We start from the raw sequence: 21077 nt of genomic DNA, 5'->3' as shown, positions 1-21077 counted from the left end.
CAGTATCTCAAGGTGATTTATACATCAGATAATTATAAAGAGTTAAAAGCACAAAAGCAAAGCTTTTGAAACAAGACTAAAACCCTAACAAGTGGACACTTGCGGTAGACCCATTTATCTAGCTGGGAAAGCCAGTTGGGACAAAAATTGCTTTCTGAAAGTGCAGATAATATCTTGACAGCAATGTTGTTCCACAGTGGGCAGGGGCAGCCACACTAAAAGCCCTGCTCTGAGTTACAGCGGAGCAGGCTGCTGAGATCTTCAGAACTTGCAGGATGAACTCTTCTGCAGACTGCAAAGATGTATAAGACAGGGGTCAGCAAACTTTTTCAGCATGGGGCCGGTCCACTGTCCCTCAGACCTTGTGGGGAGCCGGACTATATTTTGGAAAAAAAGAAAGAAAGATGCAAGAGTACCACGAGCCCCAGTGGCTGCTTCCCTGTGTCTTGCGAGCGGCAGGGGCTGGCGGTGGTGGTGGAGGTACGATGAATGACACGCAAAAGGGCTCCAGAGAGGGGCTGCTTAAAATGGCAGCTGCTCGAGCACTGCTGCTGCTGGCACCAACAAAGCCCAGCCCCCTTCCTCCTTTAGGCAGGGCGGAGAGAAGCCAGGAGGTGGGAGGGAGGAGATGCCGCTGCCACTGTGTGAGGGAGGGGGAAAGAACACACGCGCTGACAATCCATGCGGCAATTCCCTGACTGTCCGTGGGCTGGATCCAGAAGGCAATTGGGCCTGATCTGGCCCGCGGACCTTAGTTTGCCGACCCATGGTATAATAAGAGATAAGACAGTCTCTCAAGTAACCTGGTCCTGAGCTGCATAGGGACTTACATGTGAGTACCAACACTCTGAAGTTGGCCTGGGTGTTTTTTGCAGGGTGTTATTTGCTGGTGTTAGTTTGGCCCCATATGCAACCTACCCACTGTGCTCTGTGTCAGCTGCAGCCTCTGGAGCAAGACCTGCCTGCCCAGGAGGAAAACTGAGGCAGCTGCCATGGGGGCCCCTGCCATCTCCACCACCAGCAGAGAAATGGTGGTGGCAGTTTCTGGGGAGGTCTTCCCCAAATCTCACCAAAATCTTGTGAGATTTGGGGAAGATCTCACCAGAACCCATTGTCATCGCTGCCACTTTGCCACTGTGCAACCCAGGTAAGGAAGGCTGCAGAGGAAGCAGGGTGGCAGGGGAGCATCACCTTCCTGTTTTGCCTCAGGTGGCAAAAAGGGACGTGCAGCCTCTGCTCCGGACCTTCCCCAAGGCTAACCCCATATAGAGTGCATTGCAGTAATCCAAATGTGAGGTTCACAATGCATGGAAAACTGTGGTTAAGTTATCCTGGTCCAGGAATGCCTACAGTTGTCTTACCAACTGAAGTTGGAAAAAGGAGCTCCTAACTGCCAAGGTGTGCAACAATGGGAAAGGGTGAGGGGCTAAAAACATGTATTGAATCTGATTGTAATTGTACTACCTGTTTATAGGAAGCTGTTTGCAATAAAATATACTTGTCTTATAGCCCAGTCCTTTGTATGGTGACTCTGAAATAAGTACTGATGAATTATATACAGCTTACTTCTAAGTACGTGCACATAGGATTAGGTTGAAATCCCATGCTCACACCCTTAGAAGTTAAGTGCTAGTTGCATCAGTGGGTCTTATTTCTGAGTGGATCTGGATTAGTCAAACACATTTCCTCCAGGTAAGTCACACTGATTCTGCAGAGATGATTTAAGAATTATGATCACTATATAACTTAACCATTTCTAAAATTTGCTTTATCCAGCAAATGTCCAGAAACATTGTCTTTAAACCCCCTCCCTGCTGATCTAATTCAATAATTCCTCCACATTGTTCTACTGTTAAATCTATTATTTCTATATACGTATATAAGTTAAAGCATGGTTAAGTGCACACCGGGATATAACAAACTCAATTAGAAATTTGAATAGTGCAGATTCAGATAATGATGGTTAGTAGATGGGTCTGCTGAGCTTCTCAAAACAGCACATAGTAATTGCTTTGACTGAATCTAATATATTTCACAATCCATCTTTTCTCATTCTGCCTGCATAGCTCTGGATGGGTCAGCAGTGTTAATCACTACAATCTGCATGCAAGTCCAATATTCAAAGCACACGCTCACATGTCTTTGAATTCCTGCTACTGCACTTGACCATTCTGACCTTTATCCACTACATTTGAACACCAGAAGGCACCAGTTTGGATCACTTCCCTATTGGTACATTTCCTGCCAAGAGAAGAGTTTATTTAACCTTCATTTCCCAGTAATCATGATGGCCTCTTGCGGGTATGTATTGCAAGAAAACAGTAATTAATTCCTTTCCTTAAGAGTCTGTCTTGGGTAATGAGCATCCTGTTTTTCATTGTCTCAATTTTCATTTTCATTTTAAATCTTCTTATAAGGGGGAGTTTAAGAAAGTATTTTTAATACCCATGGCAGTTTTTGGCCCTTTCCCCATTTATAGAAGCCTAGTTTTAGAATTGCTAGCTATTACCTCCATTTTTTGATGGCCAATTTAATGATTACACTGTAATCATTCCTTTTCACGTAGGAAGAATCTTGGCCAGCTTTGCTCTTTAAGCCCCAACTATCCAGCTGCAATACTGCCAATGGTTTATTATTATTATTATTATTAGTTCCTATACAGCTTTTCTTCTGGAATTGTTTTTGGGTTTGTTTGTTTTTAAAGTCAGTATCTTCAGAGACCGAGGAAGGATGTGGGCAGAAAGGTTATAAACTCTACTTTCATAATGTTCATTTGGAGATGAGGGTACCACATCCAAGAGGCAAGGTCAGCACCCCTGACGAAGATGTGGAATTGGAAAGATACAGATACACAGTTTATTGAAAGGACAGGAGTATTGGCAATAGCAGGGCCAGCCTGTCCATGTAGCAGAGCAAGGCAGCTGCCTCAGGAAGAAAATTCTGAGGGGTGGAAAGTGGCTAGAAATGTGTGCCATGTGGTCTACCCTGCAGCCTCTAAGCCAGCTTGCTGCCCTAAGGGTGTGATGGAGGCCTCAGTTCCATCACCATCAACTACCAGTCTGGTTTCTACTTAGATTCTGTGCAGAGAATGGGGAATGCACCACCTTGCCCTTCACATCAGGTGGGAAAATGGCTTGGGCTGCCGCTGGACAACTTTGCCAGAATCCACACCTCAATTGTTCTAATGAAATCTGGAAAATAACAGTTGACTAGCGGGTTTAGAGGAATGACAGCTCTCAGCGCAGCCAGGGTGACCTTTGGGTAATTATTTTGGAATCATCTTCATCATAGCAACAGCAAAAATCCTAAATGGAGTTATAAGCTGTGAAAATGCAGAGAGGATAGTTGAAACAAAACAATAATAATAATAAATTCCTTCCAGTAGCACCTTAGAGACCGACTAAGTTACTTATTTGTATGAGCTTTCGTGTGCATGCACACTTCTTCAGATAGAGAGGATAGTTGCCACTCTTCTGAAATACAAAGTGGACTCTAGAAAAGGCTTAATAACAACGCAAGAATGATGAGCCAAAATACTGAAGCCTGTGGGAACGTGAAGAGCAATCGTGCCTGTTAAATATTTACCATGGAAGTCTCAGAAAAGCCACCGACTAGAAAGGTGAGTCGATGTATTAATCAAAGTAAAGCAAACAGGTGAGCAAGTCCCTGGGAAGCAGCCAAGAATAGAGATTGGAGAGAGGGAGAGGAATCTGGCCCTGGGCGCACACGCACATCCCTCAGGATGACTTCAGGGCAGCCTGGTTTGCATCAGCTGAAGTGTCTCCTTCGTCCCCCCATTGTCAAGGCAATCACGTCTCTGCCTCTGGTGTCGCCTCTCCCAGCACTGTCGCCACCAGCCCGCATCGCCCTGCCTTCCCCATCATTCGCCACCCCCTCCCCTTCCCCCCTCCCACCCCGGCAGCATCCAAATTCCCTCCTCTGCTTCCGATTGGAAGCCACCCTCCGGGCCGCCGTCGCGATTGGCTGCGTTCGGGTGACACTCAAGAGGGCGCATCGAGGGAGGCCGGCGCGAGAAGCCGCTGCTCGCCGCCGTCCTCGTCTTTCTCCTCGCCTGCCTATATCCCCGCGCGGAGCTGCTGCTGCTGAGGTGGCGTCACCGCTCCGGCAGGCGCGATGGTGAGTGCGAGGCGAGAGGCAGATGCGCCACAGGCTGCCGGGTCGCCTTTATTCGGGGAGTGGGGAGGGAAGCGGCTATTCTGACAGGGATGGGAAGGGAAGGATGCGCTATAAGGAGCGCGGCGCAGGGGACGGGAATAGCTTCGGAGTGCGAAGCGGGTCGCGAGCGGGGAGATGCGGCCGCAGTTGGGGCTCCCCCACAGCCGCGCGCTTTCCTTTCCTGGGCACAGTCCACCTGGAAGAGGGACGGGGGGTGTGTGAAGGGGGAATATTGGCACCCCGCTCCTTTCCCTTGCAGAGGAAGTACCCGGGTTGGTACCCATCTCCAACCCCCCCTCCTTGGCTTTGTGGTTTTGCCTGAAGCTAGGCGCTCCTGTAGGCACCATCCACCTGGAGCAGGTGAAAGGGGGGGGGGGGAGGCGGGGGAGGGAATAATCGCTGCCATCCCTACATTTCTTCCGCGTTTCTCGAACCCAACCCGGATTCGTCCCCGTGTTTCCACGCACAAGCACATCATAAGCTTCGCCCCCTTTGCGCATTTGAGAGCTTTCCACCAACGCTGCTTTCCCGCTTCCCCCCCTCTTTGGCAGTACGGATTCGTCAATCACGCTCTGGAGCTTCTGGTGATCCGGAATTACGGCCCCGAGGTCTGGGAGGACATCAAGTAAGTGGGCGCCGCCTTCACCTGCCCGAAGGGCGCGCGCGCCGGCTCCCTTCTCCTTCTTCCCGCGCCCTGCCCGCCCCGCTCCCTGTGAGGGAACGGCGCGACCTTTCCCGCCGCCTTCCTCCTGAGGGGACTCTTTTTTCCTCGCCGGGTTCTCACGCTCCGAAGGGGCGCCGGCAGGAGGCCGAGGGAGGGAAGCCTCTCCCGGGGGAGAGAGAGAACGAGACGAAGGGCCAGCAGGGCGGCCCTGGTCTCCCGGGTCCTCGCAGCCGGCAGCGGGCCCGTGGGAAGAGGCGAAACCAGCCGCCTCCACGAGGCCCGGCTCCGCAGCTGGTGGGAAAACGAAGTGGGCCGCGAGGAGGAGGAGCAGCAGCAGGAGGCCTGTGGACTTGCCGCACTTCCCACGGCGGCTGCCTTCCAGGAGATGAGGGCGTCGACTACCCACCGCCTCGCCTTGGCCACCAGATCGCAAGGCAGGCCCCAGGCTCCTATGGGGCGCGTAAGTCCCGCTGTGCTCCGTTGCAGAATCGTAGAGTTGGAAGGGACCCCCAGCGTCGTCCAGTCCAACCCTGTGCAATGCAGGAATCTCAGCTAAAGTATCCATGACAGATGGCCATCCATCTCATTTACAGCCGAGAAGGAAAATATGCCTTGAAAAGTGACAGTAAACTCATACCTTACTTATCAAAAACACAGGAAAGGTCATAAACACAAGGACTGCAGGGTCTCTGGAACTCTTCTTGAAGTTTTTAAAAGCAAAATGGGGAGCCGTATGCGTGTGTTTAAAAAAGAGGGGCTTCCATTGTTTAATATGCACACAAAAAAGAGTTTGGGAGAATCTGAAAGCTTAATGATGTTTGAGTTGGTTCTGATCGTGATTATTATCTTACTGTGGGCTCTTCATAGAACTGGCCTGTAAATTATTCTTCAGCAACCTCTCTTATTTCACGCATGTTTTGTGAGTGTTGAAGATTAGCACCAATACAATATAAGCGTATAAGAGGATGCTTTTCAATCAAATCCACATTCCCTTCAATGTAGGTTGCACAGTTCACAGAAATTGAAAAGGGCTTTTAAATGTGAGGTGAGTAATTGAAAGCGTGAGTTTGCTATGCATATATAAGGGTGAAGAGGTATTCTTCTGCTATATACATTATGCTATCTGCACAGCCTTACAGATTTGTTCTCTGTATTAATTCCCAAGAATGATCTCCATTTCCCCATTACCAAATTTAAAACAAAAACACCTCTTTGACATCATTCAGAAGCATATACTGAAACAGTGAACAAATATGGAATTTTGGAGCACATTGCCATCAGTATGCTGATGGCATACAGCTCTACATCTCCATAACATCTGACTCAGAGGTTGTGAAAGCTCTGGGTTGGTGTCTAAACGCAATGGTGGAATGAATGAGGGCCAATAACCTGCTTGAATTCTGCGAAGATAGAGGCTCTTTCGATGGGTATGTCCAGCAAGTTACCTGTTCCAGATACTGACAACTTTTTTATTCCATCAGCCTCATGCAGACAATTAAGAATACATTTTCCCACCATGGTTAGTTGATTTCTGAATTTAATTTTTTACATGGTATTTATTGTATGGTTTTATTTAAAGTTGTTATAAACTGCTCTGAATTTTTTTATGAACAGTGATACAAAAATAGTTTTATAAATAAACACGTAATCTTGAATTCACACACAGATGCATCTAGCTTCTCAGAATCACCATTTTGTATTTAATCAGTGCCTCTGGTCATGTGCAGAATGCATGTCTAACACCAGTCAGCCACTAGAGTACTGTCAGTCCAGGGGGCCAACCTTGCTTTACAAAAATATCAGCTTACTTTAAATATCATGCAGGGAAAGTGTGTCAAAGAGAAGAACTTAACTGATACACCCTCTCTCAAATCTACTCTATCTAGTTCCATACATACTAACATTTGTAGCACAAAAATGTACAGTGGTACCTCTGGTTGCGAACGGGATCCATTCTGGAGGTTCTGTCACATCGCATCCTGAGGAATTCGCAATTGGAGGATTGTTTCTGCGCATGTGCGCTGCAAAACCCAGAAAAATACTTCTGGGTTTGCCGCATTCGCATCCCGAAGTTTACGTATCCAGAGGGATATGTAAGCGGAGGTACGACTGTAGTTCTTCTCAGTATGAAATCATTCTGATCCTCGGAATGTGCTGCTTTCAATCAAAATTGAGCTAGAGCCTGCCGGCCACAAGGGTAATGTGGTTACTTGATACACATTTTATAACACTCCCCTTGATTAGATTATCCATGCCTTTTCTTCCTTACACATACCCCCGGTAAATGAAGAAGGAACTGGTGATTGCAGTCTTGGTACAGGTCCACCCACAACATCTTGGTTTATGCCCACCAAAAATGCCTTTGGCCCATCTCCCAATGCTGATACCCATTGCCTTAATTTGTTTTCAAAGGGACACACTGTGGGGCAATCTGCAGTGAGCTTTTATTTTCAGAACGGAACTCATTTCTCAGTAAGTGCATTTCAGGGGCAAACTATGCAAGATTGTGTGTGGACTATGTAGGAAAAACAAGCACTCAGTCTCCCCTGAGTCTAGAATAAACCATGTGTGTGCAGCCTCATGTCCACCTGTTTCAGTTCCACCAAATGATAGCTTCTACTTACAGAGGTTCTTCAGAAGAGGGGAAAGAATAGGTGGATGCTGCTCCATCACATGCTTCCCTGATTCTACTAAGCTTGCCCATGATTTGCATGGTGATCAAGTTGGGAATCTTGCTTCCTAAAGTCAGACTGCTCCCACCCTCCTTCATAAAGCACAGTTACAATCAATCAAAAATTGTCACTGAGGGTGAGGTGAAAGAGAAAGAATTATGGAGAGAAGATGGAAGGATTTTGCCAGATTGTGCAGGAGGCTGGACAAGAGCAAAAGAAACACACTGTATTTATTATTTATTATATTTAATAGCATTTATATACTATTTACTGTGCCCCTCTTTCCCACATGTCACTTTGGCAGACAAGGCAAATTATTTCTCTTGTGATAGCATAACACCTATGTATTCTGGTAGCTGTGAGCAGTGTGCTGAGTAAGCACCTTTGAGAGATTATCCCCCCCCCTACAGTAAGTGAACTATGCTGTATATTTCTAATATGTAGTCTCTAACTCTTGTACTCTCCTTTTCCTGATGTGAATTGTAATGGTGATGAAGTAGTGTGTATGGCTTTAATTCCTGCCAAGAACTGACATGTTTGTGATATATACTTGAATTTTCTTAACTAAATTTGAGCTAAGCCTGGTATAAATTAGATTTGAATTATGCTACCTTAATTCTTGGAGGGAATGCATAGAGATGTCCATTTGGCTATAGCTGAATGTAGTCATTACAGTTGATAATATGATAATATTTTCAACTGGTTAAGTCTGTCATTAGCATAAGAAATAACAATACAATCCTATGTATGTTTTCTCCAAAGTAACATTAATTCAGCGGGGCTTTCTTCCAGGTAGATGTGTAGCCTAAATTTCATTACAATTCACAAAATAATGCAGTTTTCAGGCTTCAGACATAACCAACCACAAGAACATACACAATATTGACACTAACAAAGAATCCCCCCCTCAAGGGAGATATAAAACATAAAAAACCCTACAATAGCCACTCCTTATACATCATGTTCAAACTGACTGTTTGTTTCAGGGTCCCCCCCCCCAGAAGTCCAACATGACTGTCTGCTTTACCCTCAGTTAGGGCTTACATCATGGTACCAGAGTTACTTACCTAGAAATTACAATAAATCAATAATTTTAGCCCTGTATGCACACAGATAGATGGATACACACACACACACCAGATGATGATACCAAATTTTATTTCATATTGAATGTCTGTAGCCAAGTTGCAGCTTAGTTAGTTTTTATCAATTAGTAAATTTAATTTGTACTCTCACTCCACTGCCTCTTAGCCTTAATGGTCTCTCTCAAATTTCCATTTAGTGATGGGAGAAACCCCACAAAGTAGAAATGATTCTTCATGCACAATTAAATATTCAGGACTCAAAAGTCAAGTCACAGTCTAGAGCAGGGGTAGTCAACCTTTTTATACCTACCGCCCACTAATGCATCTTTCTTGATGGTAAAATTTCCTTACCACCCACCAGTGCTTGATAGAAGGAGGTTTCAGCTTGTGCTGTAATACCCCCTACCGCCCACCTAGAATCCTGAAACACCCACTAGTGGGTGGTAGGGACCAGGTTGACAACTCCTGGTCTAGAGGTTCTCTGGCCCATTGTCCTCAAGAGCTAGAAAGTCATTTGGTCTTGATAGTGCCATTACTTGTGCATATGGAGTCCAAAAGCACATCTGATTTACTAGCAATAGGATCCCATTACCAAGATGGCTGTCTCTGTATGGAATTCCAGGCCAGGAATAACTTCAGTATTCTCCAGATTCATTCTTTGTTCCTTCTCTTCTACCTGAACACATCCTGTAATTAAGAACTCTGATGGCTTCTTCTAGACTTGATCTTGCTGCAAATAAATTTTTATTTCTCTTATTCATAAAAAATTATACACCACTTGATTGCCACCCCCCTCAAACCTTTTCCATGATGTACAATCATATTTTTAAAAGAAGGAATATCAGTGTATCTTTGTCTTTGAAGTGTTGTATATGGAAGTCCATGACAAAAATGCATTTATTTATATCTTCATATTTATAGTCCACCTGATCTCACTGCATCAGGATGTAGCTGGATCAAAGGCTAGAATTTCTCCTAGAATTTTCTAGCTGGACATAGTTAGCCATAGTCAAGAAGTGCCACATCAAGATCAAAGGCATGCAAGCAAAGGTCCAGAAAACAGATTAAATCCAGATGTGTGAACCATTCTGCCAAGAAACATTCTCAGAAAGGAAGGCTGGAAATAGCGGAGACATAGCAATCAGGTTTGGCTAGAGCAGTAGCATCCAGGGTTGAGTTTCATAACAGAATCCCTGAAGATTTCGTTTGATTTGGTACTCTGCTCTTTTTGACCATGAAACATGGCCAGCAAAGAGATCCCATCTTGTCCTAACTAGCTTTTTTCAGTAAGCTATCTTCACATGTTCCTTCCCCTGCTACGTTTATGTGTCAGACAACTTAAAATATAGTTAAACCAGGAAGTGACTAACTTAGATCCATTAATTTCAGTGTGTCTACTCTATGTAGAACTTAGTTGGATACAACTATCTGAAAGTCCTATTCAGATGATTGGTCTGCATGTATTCAAAGAACACATGAAAGGAGAGCAGGGCTGCATGCACCAGTCCTGTCAAATACATTTAATCCTGTTGGTAGCTCCACTTCTGAATGCACAAGGATGTGAAGGAGGATTCTAAGCATGTTCAAAATCATCATGTGAATGTTGGGAGTGAAGTAGATGGAATTTTTTTTGGGGGGGGGCAGAGCATGCGTCCCTTGCATGTGTTATTTGAACATGAGTAGACCTAATACTTTGGTAGTCCTAAACTCATCATACTCAGTAATGGCCCTGATTCCATGTAGATTCTAGGGCTGTTGCCTATTTGGTACCAGTATCTGTTATTTTTATCCTAAAGTTGCAGAATAGTGCATGCTGCTTACTTGGCACCAGTTGAGACTAGCTTATTTAGCCTTTAGGAATTTGGGGAAATTTGACCAGCTGTAATAGTCTATAGGTTTAGGCTTCTATACATAGAAAACATTTTGCTTCTGTTGAAAATGCAAAAGAGTTCTGTGTTTAGATTTTCCAAGACTTGCTAACACAACTAACTGTGTTTTGTACAAACCTCAGCAATATGTAGTTGACAAGGTGATGCTCTGCAGTAAGATGTGCATTTGGGGGTTTGTGTGAAGGCTTGAGAACTTTCTTACATGATGTGTCTCAAACGTTTTAGAAGCACACAGAAATTGACAGAAGTGTGACAGCATATCCAATTCCTATTTACTTGACTATACTCATCTGTATGCTGTAGCAATCTCAGAACTATGGAGGAAATACAACAGTGTTTATCAACCAATGGAGCAGACATTGTTGGTGGAATGGATTCCTGCCTGTGTATCCCCTGCAATCTTCTCCAGGGGGTTGGGGGAGGGTTTGGCTGCAGAGGTAGGAGAAGTCCCATTACACAAGTGAAAGTTTGCTCTTCCACTCAGTTGTGTGAATGGCTTTCTTATAGTAAACTGCAAACACATGGGGAGGAATTTGTATCAGAACCCTCACACGGTTAGTTGGAAGCTTTAGCTTTCAGGCCCGCACTGTTGTCCAAATCTGGATTGGGCTCCCTGCATTTGCAATTTATTTGCATGGGGAGAAGCTCCCTTTTCTTGTGACTGGCATCTTGCATATTAGATAATTCAAAGATACTAAAGGATACTAAAAAGATACAAAAACTATCCATTTTCTGATATTTATAATATTGTTACAATTCTCATCTACAAAGGGGTATTTTTGGTGGGACTATAGAAGTCACTGTGTTTCAGCTGAATTTTAAAAAACTGCTCCATTTACTTCTCCCCAGCACTGGGAGAGTGAGTAGGATTTTTGCCTGTAGTCTTTTACTTTGTGCCCAACTTAAATGCAGTTTTAATGGCTATGAATAATCCATCCAGAATACATCAATAGAACAATTCATTTCTTCTCTATGGCAGAAAGAAAGTAGATTTAAATTGCATTTCATTGTAGCAGTTAGCTATAAAAGATGAAAATGTATATCTAGGCTCAATATAATACATGTTTTTGCTCTTTGGTAAAAAAATATTACTTGTGGTCTTCCTTGACTTGTAATTATTTTTACTAAACAGATATATAAACTAATCAGTCAAGTTCATAATGACTAGAAAAGTTGCTAGGGTGAAACAAAAGAGCCACATTTTCTGATTCCTCAGCAATAAAAGATTGATTAAATTAATGTGGTTAATTCCATTTTTAAACTTTTAATATTTTAAATATTTAAACTTTAAACATTTAAAGATATGCACTGCAACCCTATGTATGTCTATTCAGAGCTAAGCACCATTGATTTCAGTGAGTCTTACAGGTAAGTGTGTATAGGATTGCAGTCTTAAAGAGCTCAGTTGATACCATCAGTCATTGGGTTCTTTCTGAACCATGTTCAGAGGTTCAAAATTCTTTGTAGAATCACAATGTGTAAAAACTAACAGCAAGGGCAGGGGAAATAGTCCTCTTTCACTACGTGTTGGTACATGGAATTTAAATAGCTGAGTTGGACTTGGGAAGGACTGCATTTAAGGTCTCTACTTTTTCACAACAGGTGATGTATCCTATGCGGCATCACTACTATTATTGTTCTTTAACACTGATATGAAGCAGGTGGGAGAGATCATTCAGAAATTCGGAATGTGGTATCAGTATGCTGATGACACCAAGTATTTTGGTTGCTGTCTTGATCCAGAAGCAGTATTGGTAGTTCTAAGCCAGTACCTGGAGGCTATGATCAGATGAAAACTGAGCCAGAGAACATACAGTTGCTGATAGCTTCCATTACGTAATATTAATGTATTCAGCATTATATTAACATGCAGTTTTGAAGAGGTTGGGTTGCCCGTTCTGGATGGGTCACACTGCCCTAGAAGCATCAAATTTATTCACATTTTAGAAGTGCTTCTTGACCCCATTCTGCTTCTGGATGTCTGTAACAAAGAGTGCTTTTAAGCAGCTGAGCTTTATTTGCTTGCTGCACCTGACTTGATCCTGTAGCACAATAAACCTGCTATAAATATCCACAGTTTGGCAACCTCCTGTATTTTCACTGTAAGAGAACTCTCCATGGGGCTACAAGCCATGTACTCAAGGGCTATCTAGCTTTTAACTGGTACAGACTGCAGAGAGCTGCTCTTGCTTGACTTAATTAGCTACTAGTGAGCATCTGTTAGGGTTAAGGTGTTAAACTTTACATTTATCCATCTAATCAGTCTTACCCATGAGCATATTAATAGGGGATATTTTGCCAACTATCCAGTTCTTGCAGTTTATCATGGGCAAAGAAGGAATTGATGGATTCATAGAGTTGGCTCTCCCACAGATCAGGATCCCCTCCCCCTATTTTCCCACCACTGGATATATATATTTTTAAAGAGTTTGCATTCAATACTTGGGAATTTATACAGGAATAGAAACTGTACAAATAAATTCTTAGGTAGCATTACTAGATTTTAAAGCACGCAGCTAACAAGGTGAATATTTTTCCATCCCTATCACTTGATTTATTCATTTCATATAATTTATATGCATCTTTTAACTAGAAATCCCAAAACAGTATACAGCAATAGCAGTTTGAGATAACCTATATATACATAGCAGGTCTCTTGTTCATAGCAGTATTTATGAAACTCTGAATCAGGACAGTTCGTTCAATGAAATTTGGGATGAAAACACTCTTGCCCAGAAAGAGGTGCATGAGATTGAAAGGTTTACCTACCAGCAGCCTCTCAAAACTTCCTTTTAGCACATTAAAAGAAACTTTTTAAAAAACATGTTTGTTTTGGTTCAGGCATGGTAATTCATTCTTTAATCATGGTAAACTGTGAACGTTTTATATCATTGTTCAACACCTTCGCCCGCTCCTTAATAAAAAAAATTACACAATTCCCTACATGTTATACACTATCATAAGATATTGGTGTAGGGAAACAGCTTTGCTACATTGGTCGAATGTTTTCAATCACCAAGAATTAAAATAAATATTCAACACAAGGCCTTGCTATGAACCTGTGTGTTTTGTTGGATGAATTTTTTCCAAGTGTCACTTTGCATTTTTCTGATATTGAAATAGATAAAATACACAATGTGGCAAGAAGGCTTCCTTTAGAAAATGGAAATCTTTTCCAAATGAGGAGAACAAAAAGGAACACAAAGTTTGGCAAAAGAAATGCAAGTAGACAATAAGGGAATATAAACTAAAAATCGAGGAGCAAGTTGCTAAAACAAAGACCACAGAAACAAGAAATCTTTACTTGCATTAGTAGCAGTAGACTGACTAGGAAAACAGTTCCATCTTGGGATGATATGGAATCGAAAGTTAGCTGAAGAAATGTAAGTAGATTGCAAGAAGTTGAATGGATTCTTGCATGCCTCTGTCTTCACACTGGAAGATGACTTTCAGGGGAAGAGAGTCTAAGGGACTGAGGCAAATAATGGTTACAATAGATGGAAATTATAGGCCTTAAAAGACAAAACAGACAAACTGCTGGGTCCAGATGGTATCTACCCAGGAGTTCTTAAAGAAGTCAAATGTGAAATTGCTGATCTTCTAACAAAAAATTGTAGCGTGTTCCTAAGATCAGCCTCTATACCTGAAAACTAGAAGGGACCTCAGAAATTACAGGCCAATTAATGCCTCTTTCAGGAAAACTGCTGAAAAGTACTGTATTAACAAAGATAAAACTCTCAAACATATAGAAGAACAAGTCTTGCTGAAGTCATTTCTTGGGAACCTATTTGAGTTCTTTGATACTGTCAACCAGCATATAGATAGAAGTGATCCACTTCACACCATCTGCTTAGACTTTCAAAAAGCTCTCTCTCTCTCTCTCTCTCTCTCTCTCTCTCTCTCTCTCTCTCTCTCCTCTCTCTCTCTCTCTCTCTCACACACACACACACACACAAAGTACCTTACCAAAGATTTCCTGAGTTAGCCTTTCCTCTTATTCCACAACTGCTGAGCTATCTTTTAGCTCAGTAATTGGTTAAGAAATAGGAAGCAGAGAGTAGAAATAAATGGACAGTTTTCCAGTTGGAAAATTATTGTAGAAAATGGTGTCACCCAAGAGTGGATACTGGGACTTGTTCATAAATGATTTAGAGTTAGGGGTGAGCAGTGAGGTAGAAAATTTGCTTAGGGTGGATTAAACCAAAAGGGGTTGTGAAGAGCTTCAAAAAGATTCTTCTGACTGAGTGTAAGCAAGTTTAAAGTGCTGCACACTGGGACAAAAAAAAAAAAAAGAGAGAGAGAGAGCTAAATTTTCAATGCTCATGAAAATTTGGTGGTGTTGGACCAGGAATGAGACGTTGGGTCATAGTGAAGAGCTCAATAAAAATGTCAACCTAGTGTGAGGCAGGTGTGAAAAAGGCAAATTGCATGCTCAGAATCATGAAGAAAGGGATTGAAAATAAAATGCCAGTATCATGACGCCATTATACAAATTTTTGGTGTGATTGCACTTGGAATACTGGTTGCTTCACCTCAGAAAGGATCTTGGCAGTGTTGGGAAATAGCAACAAAAATGAGCAAGGGAATAGAGCAACTTCCCTGTGAGGAAAGGCAGCATCATTTGGGGGGGGGGTTAATTTAGAGAAAAGGAGTGTAAGATGAGTCATGAAAGAATATATATGCATGGTGGAGCAAGTGGACAGAGAAGTTTTTTATCTCTCATAACTCTAGAACCTGGGGACATCCAATAAAGCTGAATGTTAGAAGAGTCAGGGCAGATTAAAGAAAGTACTTCTTCATGCAATATGTATAAAACTATAGAATACACTCCTACAAGAGGTAGAGATGGACATCAGCTTAATGGCTCTAAAAGATTAGACAAATTCATGGATAATTAAGGCTACCAATGCCTATTATCCACAACGGCGAGCTTCTACCTCAACTGTTAGAGGTAGTGTGCTTCTGAAAACCAGTTGCTAGGAACCACTGGTGGAGAAAGTGCAGTTGCACTCAGGCCCTGGTTTTGCACTTCTCATTGGCTTCTGGTTGACCACAGCAGGAACAGGGTGCTGGGCCAGATGGGCCATTGGCTTCATCACCAGGCTCTTCCTATATTCACCATGTTTGCAGACTGATTACTATTATTACAGAAGAGTTATAAATATGGTTTCCAGTGTGGTGTAGTGGTTGAGAGCGGTGGATTCGTAATCTGGTGAACCGGGTTTGCTTCCCCTCTCCTCCACATGCAGCTGCTGGGTGACCTTGGGCTAGTCACACTTCTCTGAAGTCTCTCAGCCCCACTCACTTCACAGAGTGTTTGTTGTGGGGGAGGAAGGGAAAGGAGATTGTTAGCCACTTTGAGACTCCTTCGGGTAGTGATAAAGCGGGAGATCAAATCCAAACTCTTCTTCTTCCTCCTCTTTTCTTCTTTAATGAAACATTCTTTTAAATTAATTTGTTTTATAAAGGAAGCTAATGTGTGTTTAGAATATTAGCACACAGTTTATTTTATATGTTACATCTGATTTTTTAAAATAATCAATAGATTATATGATTTTGAAAGCCAACATTAAGCATACTCATGCACAGTCCAGAGAACCAGCAAAAATAGCCATGCATTCTGAGTGTTATAAATAGAACTATTTACTTTATGCAGAAAGTCAGTTCCTTGGACAGATTCCCATTTTTATTTAATTTTGTTACTCATAATTTTTTCCACTAACTGAATGTTTACAATATTTACAGAACCTTTAGGAATGAGGCCGGCAATACACCCAGCTTATGAAACATATATGACCTTGTGTTTGACCTACCAGTGGGGAAACTGGAGGTGAAAGAGAACAGGGCTTCTGTAGCTCTAACAATTGTGTAAAGGGTGCTTTGGCTGGTGCAGTTTGTCATATCAAACTGACAGAAGTTGAATTCCCCTCTCCTACACAATATGGCAGGTACTGAAACCCTGCCATCCTTTGCTTTTGTCAGCATAATTCCCCAAGTGGTATTTATGGAGAGTCACCCATGGCATCAATTCAGGGCCACACTGTGATCTCCAGTATATGTCTGCCATGTAGAATTCAGGCTTTACTCTCATATTTTAGTTGCAAGCAAAATGCCTGCCATTTTGACAGATGAGGAATGCAGGCTTGCAATCCATTGGGCTTCTGTGCTCCCTGCCCATTGAGGTGTCCTTTTCGTTGGAAGTTGGGGAGCCCAGTGTTGAGAAGAGGTCAAGTTTTGTTCTCGTCGCAAAAGCTTCCAGACATTCAGCACTTTACTGTCTCACAGAAATGAATGAATGCAGTTTGTTCCTCTAGTAAGCAGGAAAAGGATGGTGACATGGCAGCTCACTCTATTCTGCACCTTGGTGATGCTAATCAGTACATAGCCCTATTTTTGCTTTCTTTTTTGATGATGCTAAACTGGTGTTTTTTAAAAAATAAATAAATTATAGATTAAAATTGCATTCCATTCTTCATATAAGGAGCTTAGAGCAGAGATATGCTTTTTATCTTTGCAACAGCACTTTGGGATCAGTTAGGCTGACAGACCTATTTGCCCAGTGTGAGCTTCTTCAAGTGGGGAATTGTGCCGAAGCTGCCCATGTGGAAACTCAATGCCTTGGCTGCAGCAACATGCTGAGGAAGGTCTGGAACAGTTGTGTTGGGGTGGCAGGAATAGAAGCTTTCTTTGTAACAGAATGATTAACCTTTAGGTGTGTGCTATTGTTATGGTGTTAGCACTGGTATCGTACTCCAGCACACTATATACAGAGATCACCAAATATTTCATGATGTGAACCCAGAGAGAGACCTTAAGTGACCAGCGTTAAAGTTTTTCAAATTCCATATCTTCCCATGGTTGATGACCTCTAAGTGCTGTGCCTCCATCGTTTTGCCTTCTGGATTACCATGCTGTTGGTAAGTCAGTGAGATCCAAATATAGTGCCATGCACATACAGTGAGATGCAAAGCTTTGTGCTTCTATACAAAGGAGGAAGATATTCAGCCAATGTGGTGAGTTTGGATTCTTCTGGCAGCCAGTCTGTAACACATGAGGTTATGTTACATGCATGCATCTGGGTCTGTTTGGGGTTTATTCAGAGGTGAACATTAATCTGAATTGAGGTGACTTTTAGAAACCTGATTTGAAATGGCTGCATGATAATATCTGTTGAACAACAAGGTCTACTTACACACAATAGTGGCAAAAAGCCCAACAGAAACAATACCTGACATATAAAAGCAACCTTGGATTTATTTATTTATTTTTTTTAAAAATGAACGTGTTTTAAGTGCCATACACATACGCAGGAAAAGTTTAATTGCAAGGGAATACAGTTCTGTGCTATATTTAATTGTTCATGGCAGCTTAGTACGTAAGTTTTTCCAGGGAAGCTTGAATATATTCACATCTATGAAGTTTGTAGCACTTTCTTTTACCCTTCTAACATTGTAGCCATTCTATGTTGCAATTGCCCTCTTGGGAGCATTGCTACAAATGAGCTCTTCCTCTTTATATTAAACATTTATTGTAGGGAGTTTCATAGTGAATAGGAAATGTATTATAGATGAAATGTCAAGGTTATATGTCACAAGACTGAAAAGCTTCTAACATAACCATAAATCACAGTAAGGAGAAACACTGCAAGCTCTGAAGTTTGACAATTGTACGGCAAAAAAAATATATTGCGATCTGGTTTGTGTGTTTAGATACTTGCAGTAAAGTTTTACTTTACAGTAAAACAACCAGAGTGGCTTGACCTCAGCTGAAAATTGTATTTTCACCCCCCTTGCATGATTTCATCTGACCAAAGTGAAGAACTTTTCAGTCCCATATTTACAGTGTGAGAGTTGATCACATATTTTAAAGCTTTCCCACTGACTTTAATACAGCTTAAATGAGCTTAGCTTTGTCTGAATTGTGTCCATTGAAGTGAGTTCTGCAAATTGATTTACACGTAATGCTAATCCAGACCTTGGCTTAGTACAAATGCACAAGCGTGATGGTTTCTGGAGAGGAGATCATGACCACTATGTGACCATGTAACTCCAGCAGATAAAACACCCTCATGCTTTCTCTGCATTTTCCAGAGTAAGCCTCAAAACATCTAGAAGTAGGGGAGAAATCAGATAAATTGGAAGAAAATGAGGACAGCCCTATCATACAGTAAGAAGAAACAGTCTGCTATGTGTGATAAAATTTAGGGAACAGGTGAAGGTAGAAAGTGATGTGTGAACTTTTGAAAGTTTATCTTGGCTGTGGGGGTTGCCATTTGGAGCTCTGCTTCAAGCAGCAAAATCACCTGGGCACTGAGAGAAAAAGTGGTTGGATGCTGAACAAATGATGTGGAGAAGGAGTATGTCTCATTAGGTTATTTCCCAGGGTATGTACTTAGGATTGAAACCTGAAGTCATCCTTTTTGCACATAGCGAAATTATGCTGCATATCCAAACTTGCAACTGAACTCTGTTGTCTCCAAATCCTCAAAGCTAATCCCCGCCCCCCCGCTGTGGAGAGTGGGGGCCAAGAGAAAATGCCTTGATGAGTTAGATGTGGTCTGCAAGATGCCTAATTACTCTTGGCCTTGCTAGTCCAGTGTCCTTTTAATGGCTAATTCCTGTTAGCGTTTTAGCAGATACAGTCTGCAAACTAGAAGGCAATTATGAAAACAATCAGTTCCTGTTACTTTTTTCATTCTCATGTTCTTGTGACATATAAAAGCATTACAGGGTTTGAAAACAGTTGTGAACTATTTATTCATGGTTGTAAATTAATACCTCCACTATATATATAGTCTAATACTTGGCAGGTATTTTGTACATTGTGGAGAGCCAATACTTTGTATTTAGTTACAGCACGGTTATCATAATAACATAGTATATTCTCAAAAATAGATGTGTTTTCAAAAGACAAGTTGATTATGCACAGAGATCTGGAGTTAAACTCCTTTCTTCGCCTTTCTAGAGCTGTTGTTAATCTCCCTCCCCCTTCCATATACATTTACTGGGTTTTTTGTGCTTTAATCTAGTTAAGCACTGAAGCACACCCTGTTTTGAAAAGAAAGATGACACCAATCATAAATCACATTGTTTTTCTATTTGTTTGACTTGGCAGCCATTTTAAAAGAAAACCTCCCACACGTAGAAATTAAAAGCTTGCTACTATACTGGATGAACTTTATGAGAAACCAACCTCAGCTGCAGATGGGAGTTTTCCAAAGATTACTGCCCAAGGCTAGTTTTGAACCAGCATCTTAAGACAATCACAGTTACTGATCTTATTACCTCAGTGGTTAGGAACCTACAATTTGTATAAGGATTCCAATATTTCACCACAGTTATCACTAACTTTTGAAGATATTTTGCATTGAAAAGTATGGATGAAATCTCAGAAGACTATGATCCCCACAAAAGTTTCTATTTTGAGATTTCAGCCTTACTTTCTATGGCAAGCTTTTTTCATGTATCTTTCCATGTGGTAATATTCCTAATATTCTCTTTGTAATACAGTATTTAGGTTTGGATCCAGACTTCCCCTTCTGCAGGTTCAAGGGCTCCTTTCATTGCAAATGGCTTCAAGATCCATTAGAGCTTCTCTATGGAAGTAGGACCCAGGGAGGAGATGTTTTTCATAGATTGTTCCCTACTGCGCTTTCCATCACCTGTCAGACTGTTCTAGGAGGAGATTTTCAAGAGTTACTGGGGGCTTCATGGAGAAGGAGAGATTGATAAGAATCACCTTCTCCTCTTCTGCCCTTGGAAGTGTCAACTCTCTGGTGTTCTGCCCCCAGCGAGTCTGATTTTAATCCTGAGTGAAATAAATATGAGAGTTGCAATGTGGTTGTGGCCAAGCAAGGTTTTGAAAACTCTCTTGAGGCCTGAATCAAACACTCTGTTGTGCACAATATCTTGACTTATCCATCTCAATTTCTTATGAATATATATCCATAACTGCTCTAATGTATTAATATCAACATGAGCCAACTGGCCAGATTGGCATTTTAGTCTGCAATTCCTATTATAATCAGTGGGAATTGCACCATGTTCCCAAGAGTAGCTTTTCAGAAACATTGCAATGTATTTCAAAACAAACAAAAATGCTTTTTCCCATGGAAAGCCCAAAGCAGACAGTACATGAAATAAAAATTAAAGGCTTTGCTGGGTTTAGCCATTGGATTTCTGCTGTGGGCCATTTTACTCATAAACAGCAAGTTAGTACTATTATAGCCATACTTAACTAGTGTAAATGTATTTAAATTTGTTTAAGACCAAGTTTTTTTATTTATGTTGCTCACAACCGAGGTCTCACAGTCACCTGGACTTGCATTGGAGTTATTTTGTATCCCAGGTGGTATAATGAGAAAATGGTGGTAGGGTGGGAAGAAAGTTGAACATGTGTGTGTTTGTGTGTGTCCTGTTATTGATGTCCTGATGTGTGTGTGTTAGAACATGGGGGAGCCACACCCACTTTGGCACATAGCCTCCAGAAGGAGATGCAACCCTTTGCCAAAAAATGCTAACTCCCTCCTGTTCCTGTGCGCACACACACACAAATGCTTTCCCCTTGATCACTCTAATCCATGGACTAGATA

At 42.0% G+C, this 21077-nt stretch overlaps 1 protein-coding gene across 1 annotated transcript in view; it reads left to right on the top strand.

The window, feature by feature from the left end:
* The first annotated feature begins 4021 nt into the window (after nucleotides 1-4021).
* The window catches only part of GUCY1B1 (guanylate cyclase 1 soluble subunit beta 1), a 41138-nt gene continuing 24082 nt past the window's right edge, over nucleotides 4022-21077 (top strand). The window contains exons 1-2 of the mRNA XM_053403026.1: nucleotides 4022-4137; nucleotides 4728-4801. Of these exons, the coding sequence (XP_053259001.1) occupies nucleotides 4135-4137; nucleotides 4728-4801 (77 nt within the window). The 5' untranslated portion in view covers nucleotides 4022-4134. The remainder of the gene's footprint in view (nucleotides 4138-4727; nucleotides 4802-21077) is intronic.

This window comes from Podarcis raffonei, chromosome 9 (genome assembly GCF_027172205.1).
Source record: "Podarcis raffonei isolate rPodRaf1 chromosome 9, rPodRaf1.pri, whole genome shotgun sequence".
In the NCBI taxonomy this organism is placed as follows: domain Eukaryota; kingdom Metazoa; phylum Chordata; class Lepidosauria; order Squamata; family Lacertidae; genus Podarcis; species Podarcis raffonei.
Note: the sequence above shows the minus strand (reverse complement) of the source record. Positions and strands in the feature narration are given on the sequence as shown.